Source organism: Cryptococcus neoformans, chromosome 14 (genome assembly GCF_000149385.1).
Source record: "Cryptococcus neoformans var. neoformans B-3501A chromosome 14, whole genome shotgun sequence".
Classification (NCBI taxonomy): Eukaryota; Fungi; Basidiomycota; class Tremellomycetes; order Tremellales; family Cryptococcaceae; genus Cryptococcus; species Cryptococcus deneoformans.
Genome location: NC_009190.1, coordinates 648,087 through 672,801, shown reverse-complemented (window position 1 = coordinate 672,801; position 24,715 = coordinate 648,087). Strand labels below are relative to the sequence as shown.

Here is a 24,715-nt window from a genome sequence, read left to right as displayed (position 1 = left end):
GGCGGCGGCGGTTGGTGGGGTGGATGGGGACCGGGACCAGGGTTCGGAGGCGGTCAAGCTCCCCCTCCCCCTCCACCTCCCCCTTATACCAAAAACCCCCCGCTCGCCCAACGTCGTACCGCTCCACCACCGCAAACTCAAGCACCAGCTCAAAACACATGGTGGAACCCCGGTTTCTGGACCGGTCTCGCCGTAGGCGGGCTCGGTGCTTGGTTCGCTAATAATCGTAACAACAACAACAACCACGCAAGGGAGAGGGGGGATGGGTATCGGTATCGGGCGTTCCAGGGGAGAGGATTGTTTGCCGGACGGGAGGATGATTGGGCGCGAGGGATGAGGTTTAGGAGGGTAGATGATGATGATGATGATGATGATGAGCCGTGGGGTCGAGGAGCAAGAACAGGGGCAGCAGGGGGAATGGGAGAGATGAGGCGAGCGACTGGGTTTGGGGGTACATCTTCCCGTTGAGAATGTACCTCCGCTTTTTTTTTCGATTGTTTGGATATCCCCTAGTTAATAACTCGTAACCATGGCCCAAAGCCGTACATACAATTGCCCCTTGTCAACGCTCAACGTCTCTCAAAACTCTGGTCTCATACCTCGTCATGATCAACGATAGGATACATGTCATACACTATTAAATTGCACACTATGGCGCTAGCTATAATGTCCGTGAATTGGAATTCAAAACTACCTTTCTTCGGTATATCACCCCAACAACACAAGAACATTTCTAAAACATTCCTTCACTTTATGGCTTTTGAACACTTTTAACCCGTGAACAAACTGATAACAAGGTACGCTGTTGAGCAAATGAAGCGGAAGATGGACATTCCCGCAACAAAGACTATGACTCTGGTGTCAACCATTACCTGTTTCCAATACAACAAGATCACTTACTCAAAATCACAAGCATGTATATTGTGGCTTTTGAACTGTCGGAACCGTCATCAAACGCTCCAGACGTGTTGCCCGTAAGGATAGCACTGGCGAGAAGGGCGTTTGACAGCGACCACAGCAAAAGTAACTATGATGATTTAGCGTCATCCCTGTTTTTTTGTATTAAAATGGTGGCCCTGCTTACATTGGTACGAAAGTTGGCCTGCAACACTTTAGCCGCTGCTCACAAGATGATAGCAAATCACTCACATAAGTATCCTTCTGGGCTTGTTCAGATTGCTCCTTTTTGGGCCCAGATTCCGCTTCAACTTTTGATCCTTTTAATCTGATATTGTCCAAAGCATCCTGGTAGGCAATATCAATGTCTTGCTGAGCAGTTACAAGTTCCACTTCGACATGCTTTCCCACGCCGGAAACAGCACCCAAATCTGACGCTTGGGTGGCATCAGAGCCTTTTGTACCCCATGACAAGTCGTGACTACGTGGTGCAGTCAGTAACTGCTAAAAATAGGAGTTGTACCTTGACTTACAGGTTGGAATACGCATACTGGGTGGTTAGGTTAGTCGACAGTTCATTTTCAGAGTAAAAACACCAATACTCACAACATTGAGCTGTAGAGTAGATTATTAATACATGGTAACGCATATCTAACTGAGCAGAAGAAAAGACTCACAACATTGATATACGCTTCAGAAGGAAATTCTTAGATCAGTAACCATCTCATAAAAGGTTCACCAAACTTACTAGGTGAGAAGAGCATATATTGGATGAAGCAAGTAAAGATGTGCCTATATATTGTCAATCACAGAAAAGCTTTGACAAGTAAGGGGACCAGCTTACCAAGGGTCAAGGGCCAAGAAACTGGAAATCACATAAATACCATAGGTTGCTATGAGTGATACCACCATCTTGGCAAAAATTGGGCTGTTTATATTTTTGATCGCCTGTACCATACAAAGCACAGCTGCGACCAGCATACTGTGTTACATAAAACTTTTAGTATCCACGCCTCAGCATCACTTGTGACGACTCACTAGGTAGTCAAAAGGGCAAAAAAGTAGATTGCTGCTTTGTACTTCCAAGGCGAACTGAAGAAAGATGAAAAGCGTCGGCTGGCCGTCTCTCTTGTCCCCAGAAATGAACACATACCCTTGTGGCCTGTTTCCCATTGCGAAGATGAAACAACCAATCAAAGCACCGAGATAACCATACTAACATCGAATGAGCTAGTGTCTTATACGGTTGAAAAAACGGCGTACTCGTGCAATGGTATTGAGCACATCGATATGAGGGATATTGAAAGCGCTGCCTTCTAACGCGCTGGTAAGGATGGCCTATTTTTTCCCTTTGTTAGGCTATCTGTATAGACATGCAACAGTTGCTGTTCACTCACAAAGAAAATGTAAAAGTTTGCCAAAGCGAACCAAGAAAATATCAAGTTCAGAAAGTTGTACACTGATTCCAACATCAGGGCTGACTTTCTCGCAAACGAATGGTCAGATCGCCAAATTTGGTTCGTGTGCATTAACGCGTAGACCTGAAGATATGTAAGCGTAAAACTCTAAACTAAACCCGTGTGGCACTCACAGCTGCAAAGAAGGAACCGTTAAGCCATCTAGAAAACGAAGAATGTCAGACACACATTTTTTATTTTCTTTCGATAAAGAGAACTACTCACCTTCTTCTTTGAGCAATGAACTCTGGGATGGTATCAGGGCAATCCGTTTCTCCAACAGCAGCCTTGACGAATTTAAGCACCCAGTTTGCCTTGGGTTTGGCCCTATACGACGTGCTGGATCAGCAATAATGACATGTATCATCACCGTGAAGTGATGCTTACACGATTTCGAAACACAAGATCCTATCTTCTGCCAAGTACTATAGCAACCAATTAGAAGATTAATCAAAAAGCATCAAATGCAGCTATAAAACATACCCTGATGAAGAACAAGGCAGTCAGTAAAATGCTCCCAGTTCTACAATTTTGGACTCACATATTACCAGTGAATGTGTCTGCCTTTCCAGTATTGAGCTGTTCACCAGCAAAATAACTCGCCAACGGTCCCGTTCTCCCATCCCCATTGTTTTGCAAAGCAATCCACTGTATATCACCGTTTGTGAGTCCCCGGAACAAGATATTCTCAGCTGTTGCAACTCACCCTGTAGGCGGAGAAAGCACCAGGCAAAACAGTACAGTATCCGAAAAGACTCTCCAAAGGTTTGTCGAGGATGTTGGACCTATGGCCATTATCAGCGTCAGATTCGACGCAAATGAATCTGCAAGTTGTACTCACATCTTGTATTCAAAGGCTTGAGCGGCGACTACGCAACAAACTAGCGTTTAGCTGATCATGTAGATAATGTGGCGGTTGTTCACTTACCAAGGGGGTTCAATAAACTTCTCCAAGTTTTGCCCTTGAAGGTTGCAATTTCTCCACAGGCACCACCAACATTAGAGTTGACATCAAATGCTTTCCAAAGATGATAGATGGATTTCGGAGCTGGTTGCGTTCCCACATCAAGAAGAATGCAGACATTTGGCTACATACATGGTCAGTGACACATTCGTTGGGTCGAACAGATGAATGATACGTACTGATAGCAAGGGCGCGAAGGCGTTAAAGAACCATCGATGGGAGTTGATCTTTTTGGCCTAAAGAAGTAATCAGCTACGAATACACGACGCATACATGATGAGGCTCCCAGCTCACATTTTTCTCTTTCATGCAAAAGATAATCTGGCATGGAACAATGCCTTTGTCTGGATATTTGAAGTGTAAATCACCATCAAGAGCAAAACTGGTCGTGTATTCGAAAACATGCGCTGTGACCGGTCGATCCTTTACTGTGTTCGTCATTGCACCTGTTTGTCAAAGTATCGGAATGTCAGCAATGAATTTGACTGATGAATATACCCTGACCTTCTTGGTATACTCCGAGTGCAGCTAAACAATCGAGGACGCGGGGGTTGACTGCCTTACGACCGTCCGCAACAATGCAAACGACGACCTGAATACCTTGACATCAATATTGAAACACCTACGCGTAGACATGAGATCATTCACCTTTTGCCAACCATCCTTGCCCCAGACCCTCGAGTTCTTACGCCCACATAGGTGGGCAATATTTTTCATGACTCCATAAAGTGTTCGGCAAAAGAGCTCGGCGTTTTCATTGTACATTGTGATCACGATGAAGAGTTCAGTCTGTCGGGGTGGAGAGGTTATGTTCTGCCGAAGACGGAAGCCTGCTGCTGGGACATCATCTGGGTCGGTGGTAATCGCAGTATACCTACGTCTGAGTCAGCGAATACACAGGGTCTCAAGCCTGCAAAAGTCGCTGCCCCACCTTGTAGTCTTTTGCTCTTCTACTCCCTTGATAGGTAGAAATTGTGCCAGTCGAGTGGGGATGTTCATCTCGATGGCAAAGAAACCATTCTCATCGAGGGTGGCTGATTGTTTGATCCTCCGGTACCCCGCAGCGTTGTGCGCTCGCCGACCGACTCGACCTGCAGGCGCAGGCCCAAAATGCTTAGTAGTCGACATTTCCGCTTTTTCATCCAATATACCGCCCTGCTCCCATGAAGGGGGTCGGCCGCCAAATGACTGGGGGACTGAGAGATCGCCATCATAGTCGTTGAAGCCCATCGAAGATTCGACCCGTTTCTCGGGTTCATAACCCATTCCACTTCCGAGCAAAGCATTTTCGACGTCCGGTTCAACGTTATGAAGATGAGTAGCGTCATTATAAACGAAGCTGTCATCCATGAACGGCGAAGGAGAGCGAGATTCTTCCCTCAAATGAGACCTTGGATCGATTGCGTAGCGAATTGTATTGGCTTGAGTCAAACCAACAGATAGATCAGGGTGATTGGGGTCGGGAGGTGGAAGATAGGAAGGTAAAGGTTGGGCGTAAGTTGGAGTCGGGGCTTCTGGTAAGTTGGGTGTTTGAATGCCGCGCGCGCGGGCAAGCGCAGCTTCAAAAAACGGAAGGCGAGCAGAAACAGGAGTTGGTTGAGCGACGAGTAGTTGGGGAGCATACGGAGGCTGGTATAAAGGTGCGCTATTTATTGGCTCTTCTCCTTGGAGTTGAGCATATGCACCGACTTCACGTGCGTCGGAGAATGGATTCAAGGTATTGTTGTTGACGTGGTGGTCATAAGAGGGTGCAGGGGTTGATTGTATGGGGGCATAGAGAGAAGGCGAGGGCGAGTGAGAGGGAGGGTAGAAACTCGGAGGAGGTTTGCGTGATATGTTAGGCATGGGCGATGTGGTGGATGTATGTATGGATGAATGAAGTGTGAGTTGTTGTGCAAGAAGTGCCAGTGTAGGAAAGTGGGGGCGAATGTTTGTCGCCTTTCTGCGGAGACCCTGAAGGAACAGCCCATAATCCTCTGTGAACTAAAAAACAGTCACGTCCAAAAGTCACGTGACTGCATTTGGTTCCGTTGAACAATGTCCATTGTGCGTCGTGGGTTGGTCAACCAGCGCCAACCGCCAGCGCAAATGGTACGTGCCCTCACGAGAATAGTAATTGTAGCTACACCTCTTTCAACGCTTCCAGCATGTCCCTAGACGAAATTCCCCCTCTTCCCGAGACCGTCGCCGACGGCAGGCCATCATCTGATGATGAGGACAGCCTCGAAGATGAAGGTCCTCCCGAGCTAATTTTCCCCCCATTTCCCAAACTTCCGTCTGGCGCTTCTTTGATTCCTTTCTCGGAGTCAGAAGTCAAAGGCGCTTGGATTCCTCCATTTTCCGCGAATCGGGAAGAGGATGGCAAGAGTGAGTCTAGCGGTTTATGAGAATTCGTATCATCTTGCTCACGTCAGGCCTGTGCATGGTCCTCGTGTGCAGACTTTGCTACTCCTCACGACCACCAAGGTCTTCCTCTCGTGGAGATGGAGCGCCCATACACCGGCCTTAACCATACTTTTGAAGAGCGTGAGAGACACAAGAAAATGAAACGTCGTGCCGCCAATGATCGAAAAAAGGAGAATCCTAATGCCACTCAAACTACGAGGTCAAAGATGAAAAAGGCCTCTGAATCACGTTTGAAGGAGGAAGACTGTTGGAAAATTGGAGACCCTTTGTCGGGCTGGCATGAACCCGCCGGTACCTCCAGCACCCGGTTTGAAATGTGAGCTGTTTTTCGTCGCATTATTCTTTCCTAACTAATATCCTCCTTCCATAGTTCGTCTCCCCCGTTCTCCCGCCGTACGTCATATTTCGCTATCATTCACGATCACATTAGAGTCTGACAATTGGACGTACAGTTATTCACGCTACAGCCGATTTCATTAGATCCCGCGATGCCGAATTGCAGTACAAATACAACAAGCGCCTCTTTGACATTGTACGCTCGTCAAGCATCCATAAATTCATTGTAGTCATCTTGCTGATTGCTTCCTTGACACTAGATCCGAGACCTGTTTGGTATCCGAACCTCTTACATTGGACGCCACTGGCCTGGGAGCGGACCCAACGCGACAATATATGCCAGCAGGCGGAGGCGATATGAGACTGGTCTCGCGCCAGTGCTTCTCCCTTCTCAACGATACGGGCAGTACGGTAACAGGCCGCCTAGACTGGAGGAAACTTGTGTCTTGCTTAGAGAGCCTGAAAACAGCGTCCGTCAATTTTTGACTTTTGCAAGGAAGGAAGTTGAAACAGCATGGTGAGTCGTATGATACTCGGAATGTAGTAATATAGACGATTGATTCATATTTCTAGGGAGTTTGAACCGGCTCTTAAGCTTGCTAGTGAGTATCGTCATTGTTCGATGGCTGGAATAATTGACAAAGGTGTTTCTCATCAGCCATGACCGCTGCTTTCATCTCATTCTTGGCTCACCACAATGTCTTCCCTGAACCTGCCTTGCATTCAGCATTCAAGAAAGCTGCTGCTATTGCTCGATCCGGTCCAGCAAAGCTCATCCGAGCCCGGGAATTGGAGAACATTCTGGTCCGAGGGACTCGTTGGAATAGAGCCAGCTGGGCTGTTTGGGGAGGTTCTCATAGTGGACCTGAACCCGGTGGCCCTGAGAAGGAAAGCCAATGGGGATCACTCTCTACGGAGTTTCAAGCCTCTGAAGAGAAGACTAAGCCTGAAAATCCTGACGAAGCTGAAACTGGAGACTCTGACGAAGCAGGCGGCTGGACTGTTGATGAAAGTACGTCGCAGATTGCGGTCCGTCGGTCGATCAAAGCTAATGTATCACAGTCCTTGACAAGCGCCTTGACCCGCCTACCAAGGAAGATGGTAAGTGATCTGTACCTATTTCATCAAAGGACATCTGCTGATCCCAAAACCTTCTTGACGAACAGCTATCAACGCTGTCCATTCACTTATCCAGCCCTTCTCAATTGATGACATTCACCTCATTCAAAACATCGAGTTCTCCAACCGTATCATCATCGCAGTGTTGCCTCCTCAGCCAGCTGAGGCCGGTGCTCCTGCTTATATCTCCAAATGTTACCGAATTGTCACCATCAAATCCCCCTTACAGCCGACATTTAAGAAATCGCTCCCTATCCAGACCAACCGTGATGACGCAGAGGATGGAGACGGTGAGGAAGAAACAGATAAGGAGCAGAATACTCCTGAACCTGAGGAGCTGATTATCTGGGTGGAGGCTGAGGATTTCGCAGGCAAGAATGGAGGTATAGGGTATGTTGGGATGAGCTTACAGGGACGTTGGGGTTTGATGGGCCTCAAGGAAGATAAGGACAAGTCTGCCAAATATGACCAATGGTGGGCATTCAAGGCTTCAGACTGTAAGTTGCTATTATTGTCCTCGCGTCGAATGGCGACCAAAAGTGATAGTCACTGACGGGAAAATCCGCAGTTGTGCTCCCCGCCATGTAATATAGATAATAATTCGGACGACTGATATTGGATCATACGGCCTTTTTTACATTTTGACGGCAATCCTGCTACGAAAAGTAGGCAGTCATACCATTGTAGATCGTTAGATTGTTCTATGCAAACCTGTCATTGAGCAATGCATGCCAAGATCACGCCAACCTCAAGTCATGAGTTTATTTCTATGCCTTTTTAGGGCCGATCTATTGTCCAGAAGGCAAGTCGCCTGCCATTTGTCATCAGGGACCGGTGATTGATTAACTTTGGTTTCCTATTTAAGCTTTCACCAATCAATCAGATAATGTGAGTGAAGTTTTGAAAGGCTGATTTATCTCATTCTTATGCGCTTCAAGTGGCAGAACTATTGTGCATACCTCGAGAGTGTCGCAACATATAGCACTATATGTTATAGCATAAAACTCATGAGAAAGACAGCAATCAGCGAATACCAGAACATGCTTTCTACAAAAAAGCCACAACAATCAGTCTACCAGTACCCAGATCATGAAAATAAGAGAAGAGAATGTGGAGCATCAATTTGTGTTGACCTCTACCTATAAAATAGACCTTTATCTAGTAACTGTTACAGGTACATCCTTGATGTCGACTTTGGCATCGTCGCTCTTTGCCTCGGCAGGGTCATAGTCGTCTGGTACGGCGGGATTCACTGAGTCTCGATCTCCAAAAACTTCCTTAATCTCCTCAAGAGTGAGGCCTGAGACAGTCAGCGTCGGCATGACCGAAAATAAATTGCATTAGCCTTTCACCTACCTTTTGTTTCGGGGAATGTAAAGTAGACAGCGAGCACGATGAGCACGAGACTATAGGCAGGATGACCGAGATACCGAGATGATCAGCCCATAATCTATTTACGTGTATGGTTTTTAAATACTTACAATGCGGTATAGACGAAATAGAATTTCCATCCCAGAGCATCCATAGCGATGGGATTTGTCCATTGCCCCAAAACACCTTGAGAAGCGTCAAAAGCAACCTCAAATGCCAACCCCTTTGCACGGATGTTGTATGGCAAGATCTCGACAGCATAACTAAATGACCGTTAGCGGGTTTCAGCGAGAATGCAATTGCTCTACAATAGTATACTGACGCGTATGGTAAGGGATTACAGCCAATGTTGTAGAACCCGTTATAGAGAAATACCAAGGCAACTACAGCTCGACCAGCAGCTAAATCGCCGCGCTTAGCGTATAACCTAGAAAGGGGACACATATCAGTTCCGCGTTTATGAAGCAATAAGATATCTTAAGATGGACATACGCGCTGCAAGCTCCGAATGGTACATTAACTGCAAGCATTCCTCCAAAGCTGGTCAGCCAAAGGGCCCGACGACCAAGGCGTTCAACGAGCATGGCACCGGCGACCGAAGTAAGCCAGTTGAAGACTTGAAGACCGCCGTTCTACCACAATTCAAGTTAGCCTCTAGACCCAAAAAACGGTGTTCATAGGCAGCTTATACGTACAATCCCAGTTCTAGGAAAAAAAGTGAGTTCATGAGATACCGATAGGTCATCGCAGAGGTTAGGTACTCACTGTTGGGTTGCAGATGTGATACCTACAGAAGACAGAATAGTGGATAGCTGCCATCAACGATGCAGTTCCGGCATTATAATAAGCATTGTGGCCAAGGGCTAAAAAGCTGTTTCTTACATAGTAGGAGGTTATTGATGTTCCACACCAGTCAATACCGATAACCATAATGGTAATGATAAACATCCTGTACCGGTTCGAACCGGTCGAAACGAGGTCGAGCCAAGGTTTGATCCATCCTTTAGTCTCGTACATCGCCTCAGCATCGAGCGTTTGTTTGATTTCTTGCAATTCGAATTGTACCAAAGGATCAGATTCGTCACCGTTGGCGTGGTAACGAGCCAAAATTGCCAGAGCTTCATCTGTACGATTCTTTTTCACTATAATGCGACATTAGCATTGAACCCCGCATATCTGGCGGAATGTAAGCCCTACTTAGGTAGCGGGGGCTTTCTGGAAGCCACATTCCGATACAGACAAGGATGAGTGCGGGCACAGCTTGTCTGGGAATCATAAATGGTTAACGACCATGCAGCCGCTGCTGAGTTACATAACACACTCACCCAATGCAGGGGATCCTCCATGCCCAGTCATTGGAAAGGTAGGCAGTTCCAAAAGATAACCAAGCGCTGATAACCACGGTAGGCTTAGCGCATGGACACGGTAAAAGAATGGAAACTGTCTTACTCACCAGATAATACTGCCGACGTACCAGAACGTGTTATAAAATGACGCGACGACACTACGCTGACGAGGGTGTGCCTGAAAAGAGATATGAGCCACTCCTTATCTTAAAGCCCACTTACAATTTCAGAGGCTAAAAGCGGGCCTGAACATAAGGTCCCAGCGACACCGAAACCAATCAAGAATCGACCACTAATTTAACAGTCAGTCAGCGAGCGTTGTTACCCATAACAGGAGCGGACATACCCAATGAAAAAGTCTCTATTAGTCGCTGCAGCTTGTAGAATAGCACCGACCAGCCTGAACCCACATGAGCGGTCATTTTGAAACTTATATATCAGCGTACATGATACAGGAACCGATGAACATAGTAATTTTCCGGCCTCTCCAATCACTTAACCAACCAAAAAACGGTGAACCCTGCGAAGAAGCCAGTGTGAGCGTTGACGTTGGCCACCAAAATCAGGTAGAAAACACTTACAACTATGACACCGATGGACAGCATAGCGGTGACGACACCCAATGCGGATCCAGTAGGATGACCCACGACTTCGGTCAACGTCGTGTAGTATCAGCATGCCGGGTGATAGTCATAATTCTACTGCCTGATACTCACCGGCTTCCCAGGTAGGAATACTTTGTAAGTTGTTGATGAGACTTTTGTCATAGCCACCCGTCGCTTGAGCTACCATGTAAAGCAGTATGACAAGGTTGCCTCGTCTCATCCCAGGATCTTTCCACCATTGTGGATGGGCATTGTTCTGGTATTCAGCGAAAACGAACTTGCTTGATACGCTGTGACCTGGAGCCATGGCAGCTAATAGTTGATTGGTATGTATCGGCTGATTCTACGGCTACAGAACCAGAAGAAAAAACGAGGTGGGGGTTTTGATTCTATAGTAATATATTGTGCATGATTGGACACTATTTATGTTCCAGCGTTATCACGAGACAAATTATAACTTGATAACACGCCCGGCAACTCACTCGGAAGTTGAGGACCATTTCAGGCACATACTACATGTGACTAATTCCCGACGTACTGATTCCCGATGGCTCACAACTCACCCGCCAGCTCGTCCGGCTGGCTTATCTCGTCCTCAGCATGACCAAAATCTATTCTCTCGCTTTCCTCCTTATCTTCCATCTCATATTCCATTTCGGAGCAACGCAATCCCCCGGTCGATCACATGGCCTTCAGGAAAACCGCTCCGTTAGGTCAGCCGTCGTCAAGAACGTATATATGAACAATTCCTTCATAATCTCTCGCCATTGTTGATAAGCCCCTCTACCACACAGAGCGCACTAAACATGACTTCCATCACTCAGACCCAGCCAACTCTTAAGCTTCAAGGTGACAATGTCGGATCTCTAAATCTGAAGTCCGACAGTCAGTCTGCGGCTGCGGTTCCGCTCACCATCAATCTCAACCAGCACTTTGGAGACTGGAGAGACGATCTCGCTCGAGATGGCTTCGTCGTCCTCAAAGGAGCGGTACCCAAGGAGAAGGCTTTGGGATACCGACAGAGTTTCTTTGACTGGATTGAGAAATGGGGAATGGGCTTTGACCAGAAGAATAGATCAACTTGGATACCCGAGAAGGTCCCTGTTGTAAGGAAGGGTGGTATGGTGAGTTTGACTCAACGACTTGCTCTTGTCGATGGCTAATAAAAGTTTTCAACTCCGCTCTAGTTTCATCATTCCATAGGTCATGAAGCATTCGTCTGGGAAGTTCGACAAGAACAAGGTGTTCTGGACGCATTTGCCAAGCTTTGGGGAACGGATGAGCTCTTGGTTAGCTTTGATGGCGCCAATCTCTCTTTGCCGGGTAATATGCAAGACCCAAATCAACCTGCTTGGTCAGTCAGCAATTCCTTTCGTCGTCTCTTAGCAATTTTGAACTAAATAACTTCGCAGGTGGCACGTTGACCAGGATCCAGAGAAGAGGGGTTGCGTCTGCGTTCAAGGCCTCGTCAACCTCAACTACAACGTACTTGAGTTATATCCTATTTTACAAGGACATGTCTGCTAATGCTATCTGGACAGGGACCCAAGGATGGCGGCTTGAGGGTTTTGAAGAACAGCCACAAGCTTAATGACGAGTATTTCACCAAAGTCTGGAATGGTACGGACGGTTTCCGACTCCCCAAAGACATTCAAGAGTCTGACTTTGTGGGTGATCATCTTTTTCAACCTATGGGGTTCCTTATACTATGTGCCTACTCTTTGCCAACTTCCTTTGCAGTTCGGTTTTACTGAGTCCATCCTCGAATGGTTCTACGAAAACGGATGCGAATGGATCAAACCTGAGATGGAGCCTGGAGACTTAGTCCTGTGGGACTCTCGTACTGCTCATTATAACGTACCACCGCTCGGCGAAGTGGACAGATGTGCTGTTTGTGAGTGGCCTTTTTTCAAGCTGACTCATTATGGGTTCCGCTGAGTAAAATCTTCCTTTTCAGACACTTGTTACGCTCCTGCGACTACCTGTATTCCTGAGCAACTGAACATCAAGCAGCAGCTCTTCAAAGAACGGAAGATGACTGTATGTTCTCTTCAGGTTCTATAAATCCCTCTCATGCTCACTCAGTCTCTTGGAATAGACTCACTGGCCGTGTACATTCCTTTCTCCGAAGACGTCCATTGTGTTGCGCGATGGTAAGCAATGTCCATATACGCACTATGAACCATTCAACGAACCCGAGCAGACCGACAAATTGTGAGTGACCCATGCACGGGGACAATTCGTCACAGACAGTCGAGACTGAAGTGTTATGCTAGGCTTAAGCTCGCAGGTGTCAAACCGTACTAGGGATCAACTTGCTTTTGAAGGTGGTATCTGATAATTGATTTCATGTTACAATACAACTCGCATGTATACTTGCATCATGTACATCACCATAGACCGTTAGTTTCGGCTTCATTCTCCAAGTCATGTCTCAACTCGTTAAATATGTTTGCTGGGGCAACTTTAGTATTGTCCTTTGTGAATCAAGACTACACTCACCAAACGAGATATCATCAGCCAAGAACTGGGGGAATATTTCCTGCTCCTCCTCAGGAGGCAAAATCACCGACTGGCTGACAAGTAAAGCCGATGCATTTTCATCATAACTCCCTTCTCTCAAACATTGGTCAAGGGCGAACAATGTCTCTACCTGAGTGACAATCTTTGACGTATGGCTATCGCATGACTCGTTTACCTTGAGGACTGAAAGTAGCTCCCCCACATCGGCGATGCGAAGTGCCCTGTTCTCTGGGCTCCATTGTCTGGAAGACGGTGTGTAAACTAAGTCTAAAGCTAGTACATTGGCTGCTGCGGCCCAGTGGGATGACATCTCCCTTCATAGAAGGGAAAATAGTCAGCCAAGTATATTGGGAGTTTAAAAAAAGCGATCAACTTACGGGATGAGGTAAGAAGGTTGGGGATAGGCTCGCCGGATATCGAGGATCTCTAAAGCTCTGGCCACACACATATCCCTCGCCTCACAGTAGGTCGAGTTGCTAAATCTGTAGGAATGGGTGTCTCAGCTCGACATCGCGACATTATGCTGAAGAACAATCACACACTCACGCCATGGCAAAATGATCCCTGAAGAGGAGAAGTCTCTTATGCGCAACCAAGCTTAATACCAAATGACGTGCAAACGGTAACCAAGAAGCAACTTCAGGGGAAGATGAATTTTGCCCGTCACCGCCAGGATTGAAGAAAGGCATATCCTCAAAAAGACTTGCAAAACTAGCATCGGTGCTTCGAACCACGTCATACCGTTTCGGGTCGTGCCTCTCAAGTGAACGGTAGGCAATGAAGAACTGATGCGTTAATCGTGCGATGCGCGTTCTGGCCAGATGAAAAGAAGCTGTTGTTGGTAAACAAACGGGGGGCACCACGACTGGACCGTGGGATACGAGATGGTGATCTGATAGGTTGAGTGGATCAGGAGATTGTAGCGATTCCGCTGCTACAATATAAGGGAATCCGGCAGGTAATGAAAGCCTGAGAGATGCTTCAGCCAGGATAGTCCAGGCAGAGAAACACGGGCCATCCAAACAATCTGCAACACTCACCAATCGCGATACAAAAGGAACCACCATAATCTTCTCCGAATCTCTCTATCAAGCATATCCGGACCTCCAGCAATATGAGTGGTAGTTACACCATGTATGCGGCAAGGGTCCATTTTTTCAGCTGATTTACACAAGGTTTCATCGTGGATTTGATTAATCTGCAATGTCTGGGCAAGACGTACACCAGCGGCGGTTAAAATGCTTCCAAAAACCGGGGGACTGTGAGGTGAGGATAAGTCTCGACTCTCTGGTTTTTAGAGAACTTTGTCGAGAGTTGAACTCACCCATAGGCGTAGAACACGCATGACAGGGCGCAGATTGTATGGAGGGACATAATATCCGGGGATACCATGAAATCGGAGGACCATAACAGTTGAAGTGATGTATTGAACCAAAGTTGTGCCAGTGATTTGGGGTCTGTAGGAGTCATAATAAGCATGGCAGAGCTCGAGTACGGTGCATGATGGGACAGGAATGAGAGAGCGCTTACCACAGATGCCCCAAGCGTCAGTCGTTAAGGGGGGCAGATGATGAAGCGCTAGTGTTAGTTGGCTGAAATAGAAACTCAACCATGCTGTACCCATAAATAAAATCCCTTGACTATCCTTTTCTTCTATAAACCTCCTGTGTTTTTGAAGGAAAGACGGGCCATGTATAGTCCCATGAAGGAAGCCGAGAGCTTCGACCGCGAAAGTGACAAGGCGAGTGCTAAGGAAGGTTGACGGAAGAGTAGGGAGTGACGGAGTGACAAACAGACGAGGGAAAGACCAAGGCTGAGACTGTTGTAGCTTGGCAAATTCTAAAGGCGTTAGGTGGATATCAATTATGGGGAAAGCATTAATGCAATCTACTCACCAAATGTATCGGCATTCCCTTCCCGGCTTCTCCCTATTTCCAGCAACAGCATCACTGCCGCCATCTTCTCTAGATCATTTATGGTGTCCCCCGATTCACCTTCGACTTCATGACTGGAGACAAATGTCCGAGCTATAGACCGATCATACCCTGTACTTGCCAATGTGTCGCCAGACTGTCGATACTTCTGTTCCGCCAACTGCCGACGGAGCTCACGATTTTCCGCTAGTAATTGCTCCACCGATATAGGGCTATCTTCTTTTACCTCGTCTTGCCCTCCCCGCAGCTCTTTCCCCTTGACTAAAACAAGTTCTCTGCGACAGCGATGCCCTTCTGCTCGTCCCACACATTGGGTACATGGTACTGTCCTTGAACACCGTATCTTGCGTTTGGTACCTAAAGATCAAATGTCAGGGCTGACCCTCGTGCGAGACATGGCAGCAGGACACTCACACTGCATACAGCTAGTAGGAGCTCGTTGGGTGCGGCGGATTGCATTTGCATCTTTGGAGTTTGTACCTCGATGGAGGGATGTCAAGCCAGTCGCGGAGGTAGATGGGCTCATCTTGTGGAAACAGGCGTTGGAAGGGCGTTAAAAGAGAAGGATAACCGCAAAACATCACCCGGATGCAAGTCTTACGACCTTTATCTGTCCAATCTGTTATCGCCCGAATCATTGAGGGTCTCAACCCGAATAACCTCGTGCATGACATCGGGCCGATCGACGATGTCCTGTCAATCCCTCAATTATTTACGTAATAATTTAGGCGACGGGTGAGTGACCGGATGAGTCTGTCGACCTGCTGATAAGGGCCGGGTTCCTCAGCAATTTTCTGATCCATCGATCCATTATAAGCTCACGTCCCCACAAGAAGCCAGTCATGTTCCCAGTTACCTACCAAACATGTTATGGGAAGAAGCCGTCTCGACAAAACGCAGGGAAAGGGAATCAAAACTGCCACCCAAATGGCTCATCCCTTCAGATCAACTACCACCAAGCGATGTCCTCAATGTCCAAAATGTACCTGAAACTCTAGGTTGTCTCTCAGAAAGGGAAATCGGGATAACAGGAGCCGGAGTTTCGGAAATCTTGAGCAAAATCGCCAGCCGCCAATGGACGTCGAGGGAAGTGACTGAAGCTTTTGCCCATCGAACCACTATTGCCCACCAGTTGCTGAATCCGTAAGTGCGCCGCTTGCTCAGTCTGGTCGAGATTGGCTCATGATGGTGCAGCATTACCGAGGTGAATTTTGAGACCGCGTTTTCTCAGGCAGATTACCTTGACGAATACCTCGCTCGAGAGGGAAAGACGATCGGTCCATTGCACGGCCTTCCAATCTCATGTAAAGTGAGTGCCTGCGGATATGCTAGCTCAGGAGAACGCTTACAGCACCGCCAAGGATTCTTGCGACGTAGAAGGTCTCGACACAACCATGGGCTACTCTGCTTGGGTGGGGAGTAAAGCTAAGAAAGATTGTGTCATGATTGCATCATGTAAGCGGGCCTTTTGTGAACTGGGCACCTCTATCTAATACCTCTCACTTCAGTACGAGCTGCAGGAGCAATCCCATTTGTGAAAACCAATCTCGGTCATACACTTATGATGGGCGAAACCGTTAACCATTTATTTGGACGATCGCTCAATCCCTGGAACAGATCTCTTACCCCCGGAGGCAGCAGCGGCGGTGAGGCAGCTCTTCTCGCTTTTCGTGGAAGTCCAGTAGGCTGGGGAACAGATATCGGTGGAAGCATCCGGCTACCTTCAGCGTAAGGCTATAGCTCGCTTCCTTGTCTTATTACTGTATAGTACAGCTTAAAGGTAATTTAGGTCGACTAACCTGTACGGTCTGCGACCTTCTCCCGGGCGAGTATCGTATCGCGGCTTGGCGGACACATTCCTCGGCCAAGAGGCCGTTCGATGCGTCCTGGGGCCCATGGGTCAGTCACCTTCTGACCTCGAATTGCTCATGTCTGTCTACATGGCCTCAAAGCCATGGAACAACGACCCGGATGTAATCCCACTCGAGTGGAAGAAACCAAGTGATGCGCTGGCCGAGAGACCTTGTTGTTTTGCTTATATTAACGGCGACGAATTCGTAAGTGGGATTGATTGACCAATAAAGAAGCATTCGCCCCGAAGAGAGATTTATCAGATGCTGAATTGCGCTTGAAGGTCACACCGCATCCTCCAATCCAACGAGCTCTCAAACATGTTATTGAAAGACTACGAAAAGCTGGGCACCAAGTAGTAGAGTGGCAAGGTCCGCTCGCCAAAAATGCCGGTCGTTTGATGCTAGATTTCTGGACTGCTGACGGTGGGGAAGAAGGTTGGTTCTGTATTTCACGCCAGTCAGAGAGTTATCTTGTCATGTGAATATTTGCTGACAATCTGGAACATATAGTTCGCCATCGAGTTGCTGCCTCAGGGGAACCTATGATCCCTGAAGTAGCCCAACTACTCCGCATGACCCCAGAATCCGATTTTGTACCCCCAACTGTCAGTCAGACATGGAGAAACCAACATGAACGTGATCTATGCGCCAGGCAATTTTTGGATCACTGGCAAGATAGTGCCTGTTGGTCAGGCTGTGGAGAGATCATTGATGGTTTAATCATGTAAGTCTACCATCATCCTGGAAGGATATATATTTCTATGGTTGACCCTGTCATGAACGACTTGCCTAGTCCTGCAGCCCCATTCCTTGCTCGACCTCATGGAGCAGATCTACCCAGTTCCAAATGGGGAGTGTTTGAACACACCTATGCCGACTTTCAACCTCTTTTCCAACTGTCTACAGGTTCATTTCCGAGTGGCCTGTTCCAAGATCCAAGCATCGACTTGCCATTGAAAGGGTTCACTCCAAGGAGTGACTTGGATAAAGTGGTACAAGCCTTATGTGAGTGGTAACAGACTTTTTTCCTCCCTTGACTGACATCATGGCATTTGATGAAGATTCTGACCCAGAAGAATGGCGAGGTGCACCTATTGGATTTCAGCTGGTAGGACGACGATTGGAGGAGGAGAAAGTTCTAGCCATGCTGCAGCAAGTGCAAAAAGCTCTAGAGTAGGATTCACTGGCTCAGCATGAAATGATTTTGAGTGAGAATGTAATTTTTGCACTGAATTGAGTATTCATACAAATTGGGCATTGGTGAGGGAGGATAAATCTTTTACCATAGCTATGTATACAAAATTCCATCGACATACCAAAGGAATAGAGTAGTACTTTGGACCTCACAAGGAATTTGTAAGGATACAGAGGAACGAGAGTAGGAGGAAGAGAAGGAGGAGAACGAGAGGAAGAAAGGAAAGTAGTTTGGGGTGCCGAGAGGAAAGAGATGGAGGGAAGAAGGAGAGAGGAAGAGTAGGACCGTGCAAGGAGGCGTTAGGGAGGATAGAGGTCCGAGCAGAGGATACAGGGAAAGTGTGAGAAAGATGAGTCAGCTCATAGAGCTGGTGAGAAAGATATAAAAGGCATAGCCTTTAGAGTAGATAAAATGCATAGCTGTTATGATATTATGCAAAAGTCTCACTCTCCAGTGTCTGCAACCAGATGACAGCCTGACATTCCACCTTGTCCCCGGCGTAACTATAAATGACCTCCACCTCAGACGACTGCGATTTACCGACCGACTCTTGCAAAGTCAACAAAATATCTTCGGCTTGCCTCTTCTTTCTTTTTGCCTGGTCAGCATCCTCTTCTTCCCCGACACTTGGTCAGTGTTCATCCCTTCCGGTCCGACAGCCTCGTCCCCCCATGAGTTAGCAACATCTTTATTCAGAGAGTACGTAAGCAGAAGGAAGGAAAGGTATATAAGAAGAAGAAAGATAGCTTTTCGTAGTTTTCATAGTCCTTAGAAAATCAATACTGTTGTCCTTTCTCACTACCTTGCCTCCGAGCATTCTTCCTTTTAAGTCGCTTCAGTCAGCCCTTAGTCCAGCTCCTGCTCCTTCAGGCCCTGGCTATTCCTTCCTCTAAGTCCAGCTTCTGTTCCATCAGCCTGGTAATTCTTCTGTCCGGCTCTGCTAGGCATGAATCTTTCACCTTCAATCGTCGAGTTCTACATCATCCGAGTTGAGCGCCGGGCAGCTATGCTGACTGACGTGACGCCTGTGACAATAGCCCCAAGCAGCTTAATCTTCTCAAACTCTCGAGCTCAGCAATCCCAATGACTGAATCTAATGCTCTAATGCTCTGAGAAGAACAACTGTAGACAAATGACCGAGGACACAAAACTAAAGTAGCATCAAATGTTTTCCAGCCTCTATGTCACGTGGCTGTCGCCACCCGACCTCTTCCTCATGTCAGCACGATTATGACGGTAACCCTTCCTCATCCACTTCAGTCCGCGTCCGAGCATACCCCTTCATTTTCGGCCGCGGCCTTCCCCCGAGAGATATACAGAGATAGAGAGATCGACAACCCTCCGACACCTTCCTCGCCACCGGGTTTCGGCAACGCAAAAGGATGTAGAGCTGGCTGGTGTGGGAAAGATGAGTCAGCAGAGCTTGAGGTGTAAAGGTATATAAGACAGTAGTTTTTCCATAGTTTTAGATACTTGTCGATCCACTATTGTTGTCTTCTCCAAGTATTCTTCGTCTACTTAAAGCTATCATCTTCCGGCATTGATCTGGCTGCCTATTTAAAAGGCCCTCGGATCATTTGTTGTCCCTAACCTGTTGAAGGCTATCGCCAGAAGAGATAGCCCCCTGACACTCTATGAGGACAGTGGCACTGCTACAGTAGTATGGGCTTCGATCACTGGTTTGGGGTGTATTTCTACCAAGTCCACCCCTGTATAGTTGTAAGTATGCCTCTAAAAAATGTACAAATGGTTCCATAAATATATTATGGCTAAGAAGCGTGCTCATTAAGGGATTAGTTTCACTAATCGTCAATTAGATGCTGTGTTTTATTACTCTTGCATGGAGTAGAATCCAATGCATAGAGTACCACTGCTGGATAGTACTGGCTTGGGGCTACATGTACATATAATTATCATCAAGGTAGAAGGTCATGCATATGGACCTTGTAGTATTATATATGGCCTTTTACGATGGATAGCTCTTCTGAGCAGAATTGATGGCAGCTTATGTATGCATTTGAAGGTGGAATAAGTCCTTGGGGATGATATGAAAACTGGTTGACCAGGCTTGGAGCTGAGTTTGGGAGGCATCGAGAGTACTTTAGAAGGTCAATTCAAAGGTGCATTCCCAGGTCCCCAAAGGTGGCCCAGGGCCTGATAAATTATTGCTCAGAATTTTCAGGCATTGGAAACCTTCTATTTTAATATTCACACAATTCAGCCAATGGCGTGTCTGGCTGAGGTCACTTTCGGTGGCCCCTGCAGACATTCACAGACCCTCAAACGGTTTTTAAGGTCTTCTGTGGCTCATCTTAAGGTTACACAGATTTGGCTTCGTTTTTCTCGTCTCTATGATTCTCTGAATTGCCTCCACATCATGAAATGGCTAGGCCCGGTGACTTGCTCCTTTCTGTAACAATTACCAGATCCTGTTGATGTCATTTCTCGCCCTCACAACTCACGGCACTCTCTCCCCAGATCTATTCTCTACTTCTTGACTCTCATAATGATCACCATTCTCCTCCTTCTTCATCCATGTCTACATTGCTACACAATGCCTCAGCAGCCTGCAACAACTCGTTATCCTCCTCTGTTTCATCATCTGGTTCATTCCAATCACCAACTCCTTCCCCCAACTCAAAAGCTTCAGCGTCCTCACTGATCCTGGCCAAATTCACATGCGCAGATTGCACAGCAACTCTTGTTGGACAACAACCTTCCACTGGGCAGATGGTAAAGGAGAGCAAATCCGATTGTATGATCAAGAAAAGAAGTGATAGTGCATGATGTATGATGCAGGGATCTTGATATATATATTAGGCAGTACAAGAGCTCTGAGCATGCATCGTGCCGAAGAACAATAAGGAATATGGCAATAATGCCGAAGAACAAAAAGAGAATAGAAAGGTATGAAGAACAAAAGAGAAAGACAGGCACGCCGGGCTATCGCCAATAGGGATGCATAGGGCAGATACCCTCCACTTCAACAGATGGGTCATAGAAAGTCTTCTTGGGGCCTCCTGGAAGGTGCATATACTGGTGAGTCTCTTCTGTACAAGTATTCTGCCTCACTACATGATGCTCACCACTCCAATTTTAGATATCGACTCGGTTTTCCAGATGTAAGGCATACCTAAAATCACCTTGGAAACTCCCCATGCAACCCAGAACGAAGTTGTGATGCGTTGTGACTCCGCTGAACTCAACAGCGACTTGAGTCTGTCCTAACATGGCTTCTCCACTGCCATGAATGCCGAAGACATTAAAGATAACATCTGTACATAATGATAGCAACTTTTCCTTGTTTAACTTATTCCACAACTCCAAAGGCATAATGTTAATCTCGCTCCCATCATCTAGCATCGCCACAACGGGCCTCCCTTCGATCTTAGCTATCATCTGGCAAGTTTCTACTGCCAAGTACTCCTCCTTGTCATTGGCAATCTTGGCGCATTGTAGACACTGGGTGTCTCACTGAGTGTCGTTGTAGTATAGTGTGTAGTTGACTAGCAAAACATGCACTGGTTGTAATACATGTGGATTGAGTATTGAAGAACTACAACAATATGCGACTACTATTTTACTAAGTACCAACTGTGTGTCAGAAAGTAAAGTTACACACATCAAATGCCACATCCTTACTAAGTATTTCAAATGTAACATTATACACATGGAATGTTACATCATCTGGATGAATACATACACAACAAATATAGCTGAATATTCATACAGCTTATACATGGGAATGCATGCATGTAAATGCACTGCATAAATTCCTGCATGTAAATGCAATGCATAAATTCCTGCATATGCAATATGCATAGGAAGATGCATGCACAAAGACTGCATGCATAGAGAATAAATGAGTATAGTGCTCTGCACTTACACCCATGCATGCTGGATGAGAGGCTTAGCATGAATGAGGACACCTGGGGGCAGTGAAGGCTCGACTATCTGGACCAATGGTTGGCTTGTGGTCTCAATTTCCTCTTCAAGTAGGTCTTCAATTGTTGCTTCATGAACAAAGTACTCATACAGCTCGTCCTGGCCAGCAGGTGTGAATGCCTCATCAACCCAAGCCAAAGCAGCACCTGAGCTCACCTCCTGCTCCTCTTCCCCCTCTTCTACTTGCCATTCCCACTTGTCGTCGGTAGTCGCATCACCATCACTCTCAACTTCACTGGCATTGACAAATGCAACTTTATGCTTGGGCTGGTGAATATGTGTTCTCTTGTTGAGGCTCTTTTGAAATGATGGGGAGATAGTACACAGCTCAGATAACTTCAATGACACTGCAACATCTTTGTAAGGGCCGAGCCCTCACCACCAATTGTTCTCATCCATGGTAGGAATTATTCCTATGCATTGGATGACATTGGTAGGTACCCACATGGCCTCGGCCGTGCATGTCGAGATTTTCCCATGCTTGTTTTTTTCCCATGCCATCCCAAACACCTGGCGATATAAGACCGCAGATTCTTCTGGAGGTTTCTCTTCTTCCCCATCCATCAGAAGAGAACCCATTATTTGCTGTGGTCTCCTGGAGTGTTTGGTGGGTGTTTTTCATGCTTGCTCCTCCTGATGAAGTGCTGACTGGGCAGAACAGTACATAGAGATTATATTGATGCCCTGCCCAGGTAAGCATCCATCAGAAGAGAGCCCATTATTTGCCACGGTCTCCTGGAGTGTTTGTACATAGATGTAGGCACTGTGGGTGCCTCACTGTGTTCGGACCGGGTTCGTTGAGCATTCGAGAGGAAATGAGGTTCGAGAAAAGCGTTCGAGGAGAGCGTTCGTAGAGGTGTAAAATAGTTATAGTTGTCTGAATGGATGCAAACTTAGCACTGGAATATGCATTAAGTTTGCTGAGTAAAAGAAGAACTATAACTATGTGCCAATATATATATATATATGAATGTATGAAGAAACAAACAGAAGTCCATGGAAAAAGGGGCAGAGATCCGGCGAAGTCCACTGCCACGTTTCGGAAGCAGTTGCCAGTCCTATGCATGGGAATAAAATATCATGCATAGGGCAGAGGCCAGACAGAGCTCGATGCCGCGTTTTGGCGTAGTCCGAAAGACGCGTTTCGGCATCAAATCTCACTTACCAACATCGACCAATGCATAGGAATAAATCCTACCATATGGTGAGAACAAGTGGTGGTAAGGGCTCTGCACTTACACTCTCCCCCATCCAGATGAGAGCCAGGGGAAGACTCGACCCAATCAAAGGCTAAAAGAAAGAATTAAGAGAAAAGGCAAAGGAACGTAAAATTGAAAAGGAGAGAATAGGGGCAAAAGAACGAACGATCACCAGGCCATGGTGTCAGAATGATTGATCCAACCTGGATCTGGAGGCATGGGAATTGCTGGTGGAGGCATGGGAATTGCTGGTGGAGGCATGGGAAATGCTGGTGGAGGCATGGGATTGCTGGTGGAGGCATGGGAATTGTTGGTGGAGGCATGGGAAAAAGGGAAGATCAAATTACATAAGCTAGAACACTTGTGGTATTGAAACAAATAAAGAAAAAGGATTGTAGAATAGTTTTCATGCAACTTAGACATCTCTGGCAATCGACACTGCGTGCTCAAGCTCTCTCTAGACAACTCTACATCTGACACCACCCCTGTACATGACACCACGGGTGCAATCTACCGAAAGACCCTGGGCCCCGCCTCTGCCTTTTCCGGCACGGCCGTTCCTGAGATCGATGAGCTCAAGTCTATTGTCGCTGGACTCCTCCGTTCCACCCAAGCACTAGCCGATCAAGCCACCACCAGCCATGACCGTCATGTCCCCCCCTCCACACACGGGTCCCGCCTGGACAAGATCTCTCTGCCGAGACTTGGGACTCACTCCCCCGCCGACCCGTTCGCTCTCCAGCGACACCTCCTCGCCTTGGAGACCTATTTCCGTGACACTCTCCTACATTGGAGCCCCGGATCAGCTGAACAGGCGTGGAAGATTTCTGTGGCGAATACTTCGATCTCCCAATCGGGCAGCCATTTCACCACATGGCTTGAACTCCATGGCAAACACGCGGAGACCTGGGATGCATGGTAAGTCTCCCTGAAGTCTCACATTCTCGCCTGCGGCTGGGAGCACAAACTCCACCACAAATTCATGCAGCTCCATTGTTTGGACACCACTCCTGCAGCGTTCGATGCATTCTTTCACCTCGTTATTAGTTACCAAGGTATTCTTCGCGACTTTGAGGACCCTCTCAGCAACGTGGATGTCAGCCGCTGGCTATTGGACGGTGTCGATGCCTTGGTTACTCACTGCACCAAAGCTGCCCTCCATGTAAGGTCCGGACAATAGACCTTCACTGAACTGGTGGGGCTAGCTTGGAGGGACAAGGCTTGGAGAGAACTGGTGGGCTCTTAGGGCTGGCAGGGCTCGAGGCTTAACTTCGGACTGGAGAGAAGCAAACAAGATCCCAAATGCATATGCTGATTATGTCCTATCAGCGACTAGTAAAGGAGACAAGATGAAGAATTGATAGGAACAAGAGGAGAAGGCAAGGTACTTGTGTGTAAGTGCAGAGCCCTTACCACCACTTGTTCTCACCATATGGTAGGATTTATTCCTATGCATTGGTCGATGTTGGTAAGTGAGATTTGATGCCGAAATGCGTCTTTCAGACTACGCCGAAACGCGGCATCGAGCTCTGTCCGGCCTCTGCCCTATGCATGATATTTTATCC

General features: G+C 47.1%; 7 protein-coding genes across 7 annotated transcripts; 4 read left to right on the top strand and 3 right to left on the bottom strand.

Moving 5' to 3' along the window:
- Positions 1–770: 770 nt before the first annotated feature.
- CNBN2150 (hypothetical protein) lies at positions 771–5,163 on the bottom strand (the record flags this gene model as incomplete). The annotated part of the gene is made up of 26 exons (XM_766723.1): positions 771–847; positions 901–1,027; positions 1,085–1,102; positions 1,150–1,378; positions 1,431–1,447; positions 1,504–1,512; positions 1,575–1,588; positions 1,646–1,689; positions 1,742–1,879; positions 1,936–1,989; positions 2,051–2,112; positions 2,161–2,235; positions 2,295–2,438; positions 2,489–2,516; positions 2,580–2,681; positions 2,742–2,779; position 2,838; positions 2,896–3,002; positions 3,061–3,139; positions 3,196–3,223; positions 3,283–3,442; positions 3,498–3,554; positions 3,613–3,764; positions 3,823–3,910; positions 3,967–4,192; positions 4,250–5,163. The coding sequence occupies 26 exons, from the start codon at positions 5,161–5,163 to the stop codon at positions 771–773; spliced, it is 2,988 nt and encodes a 995-aa protein (XP_771816.1).
- A 302-nt stretch (positions 5,164–5,465) lies between these two features.
- Positions 5,466–7,767, top strand: CNBN2140 (hypothetical protein; the record flags this gene model as incomplete). Its single annotated transcript, XM_766722.1, has 10 exons — positions 5,466–5,685; positions 5,758–6,040; positions 6,095–6,117; positions 6,177–6,256; positions 6,321–6,577; positions 6,634–6,662; positions 6,719–7,072; positions 7,123–7,161; positions 7,227–7,676; positions 7,748–7,767. The coding sequence occupies 10 exons, from the start codon at positions 5,466–5,468 to the stop codon at positions 7,765–7,767; spliced, it is 1,755 nt and encodes a 584-aa protein (XP_771815.1).
- A 566-nt stretch (positions 7,768–8,333) lies between these two features.
- On the bottom strand, positions 8,334–10,808 carry CNBN2130 (hypothetical protein; the record flags this gene model as incomplete). Its single annotated transcript, XM_766721.1, has 16 exons — positions 8,334–8,479; positions 8,536–8,585; positions 8,661–8,813; positions 8,873–8,977; positions 9,043–9,182; positions 9,246–9,255; positions 9,316–9,362; positions 9,433–9,692; positions 9,748–9,815; positions 9,876–9,941; positions 10,004–10,074; positions 10,119–10,188; positions 10,243–10,296; positions 10,343–10,416; positions 10,478–10,545; positions 10,613–10,808. The coding sequence occupies 16 exons, from the start codon at positions 10,806–10,808 to the stop codon at positions 8,334–8,336; spliced, it is 1,578 nt and encodes a 525-aa protein (XP_771814.1).
- Positions 10,809–11,307: 499 nt separating this feature from the next.
- CNBN2120 (hypothetical protein) lies at positions 11,308–12,565 on the top strand (the record flags this gene model as incomplete). The annotated part of the gene is made up of 6 exons (XM_766720.1): positions 11,308–11,625; positions 11,689–11,855; positions 11,914–11,986; positions 12,043–12,168; positions 12,242–12,395; positions 12,459–12,565. The coding sequence occupies 6 exons, from the start codon at positions 11,308–11,310 to the stop codon at positions 12,563–12,565; spliced, it is 945 nt and encodes a 314-aa protein (XP_771813.1).
- Positions 12,566–12,891: 326 nt separating this feature from the next.
- Positions 12,892–15,484, bottom strand: CNBN2110 (hypothetical protein; the record flags this gene model as incomplete). Its single annotated transcript, XM_766719.1, has 9 exons — positions 12,892–12,956; positions 13,004–13,338; positions 13,402–13,506; positions 13,571–13,993; positions 14,065–14,185; positions 14,247–14,283; positions 14,349–14,863; positions 14,920–15,315; positions 15,373–15,484. The coding sequence occupies 9 exons, from the start codon at positions 15,482–15,484 to the stop codon at positions 12,892–12,894; spliced, it is 2,109 nt and encodes a 702-aa protein (XP_771812.1).
- A 339-nt stretch (positions 15,485–15,823) lies between these two features.
- CNBN2100 (hypothetical protein) lies at positions 15,824–17,988 on the top strand (the record flags this gene model as incomplete). The annotated part of the gene is made up of 9 exons (XM_766718.1): positions 15,824–16,101; positions 16,153–16,267; positions 16,320–16,413; positions 16,467–16,686; positions 16,748–17,015; positions 17,093–17,246; positions 17,322–17,535; positions 17,605–17,816; positions 17,873–17,988. 9 exons carry the CDS (start codon positions 15,824–15,826, stop codon positions 17,986–17,988), a joined length of 1,671 nt encoding a protein of 556 aa, XP_771811.1.
- A 5,351-nt stretch (positions 17,989–23,339) lies between these two features.
- On the top strand, positions 23,340–24,072 carry CNBN2090 (hypothetical protein; the record flags this gene model as incomplete). Its single annotated transcript, XM_766717.1, has 2 exons — positions 23,340–23,459; positions 23,554–24,072. 2 exons carry the CDS (start codon positions 23,340–23,342, stop codon positions 24,070–24,072), a joined length of 639 nt encoding a protein of 212 aa, XP_771810.1.
- Positions 24,073–24,715: the final 643 nt, after the last annotated feature.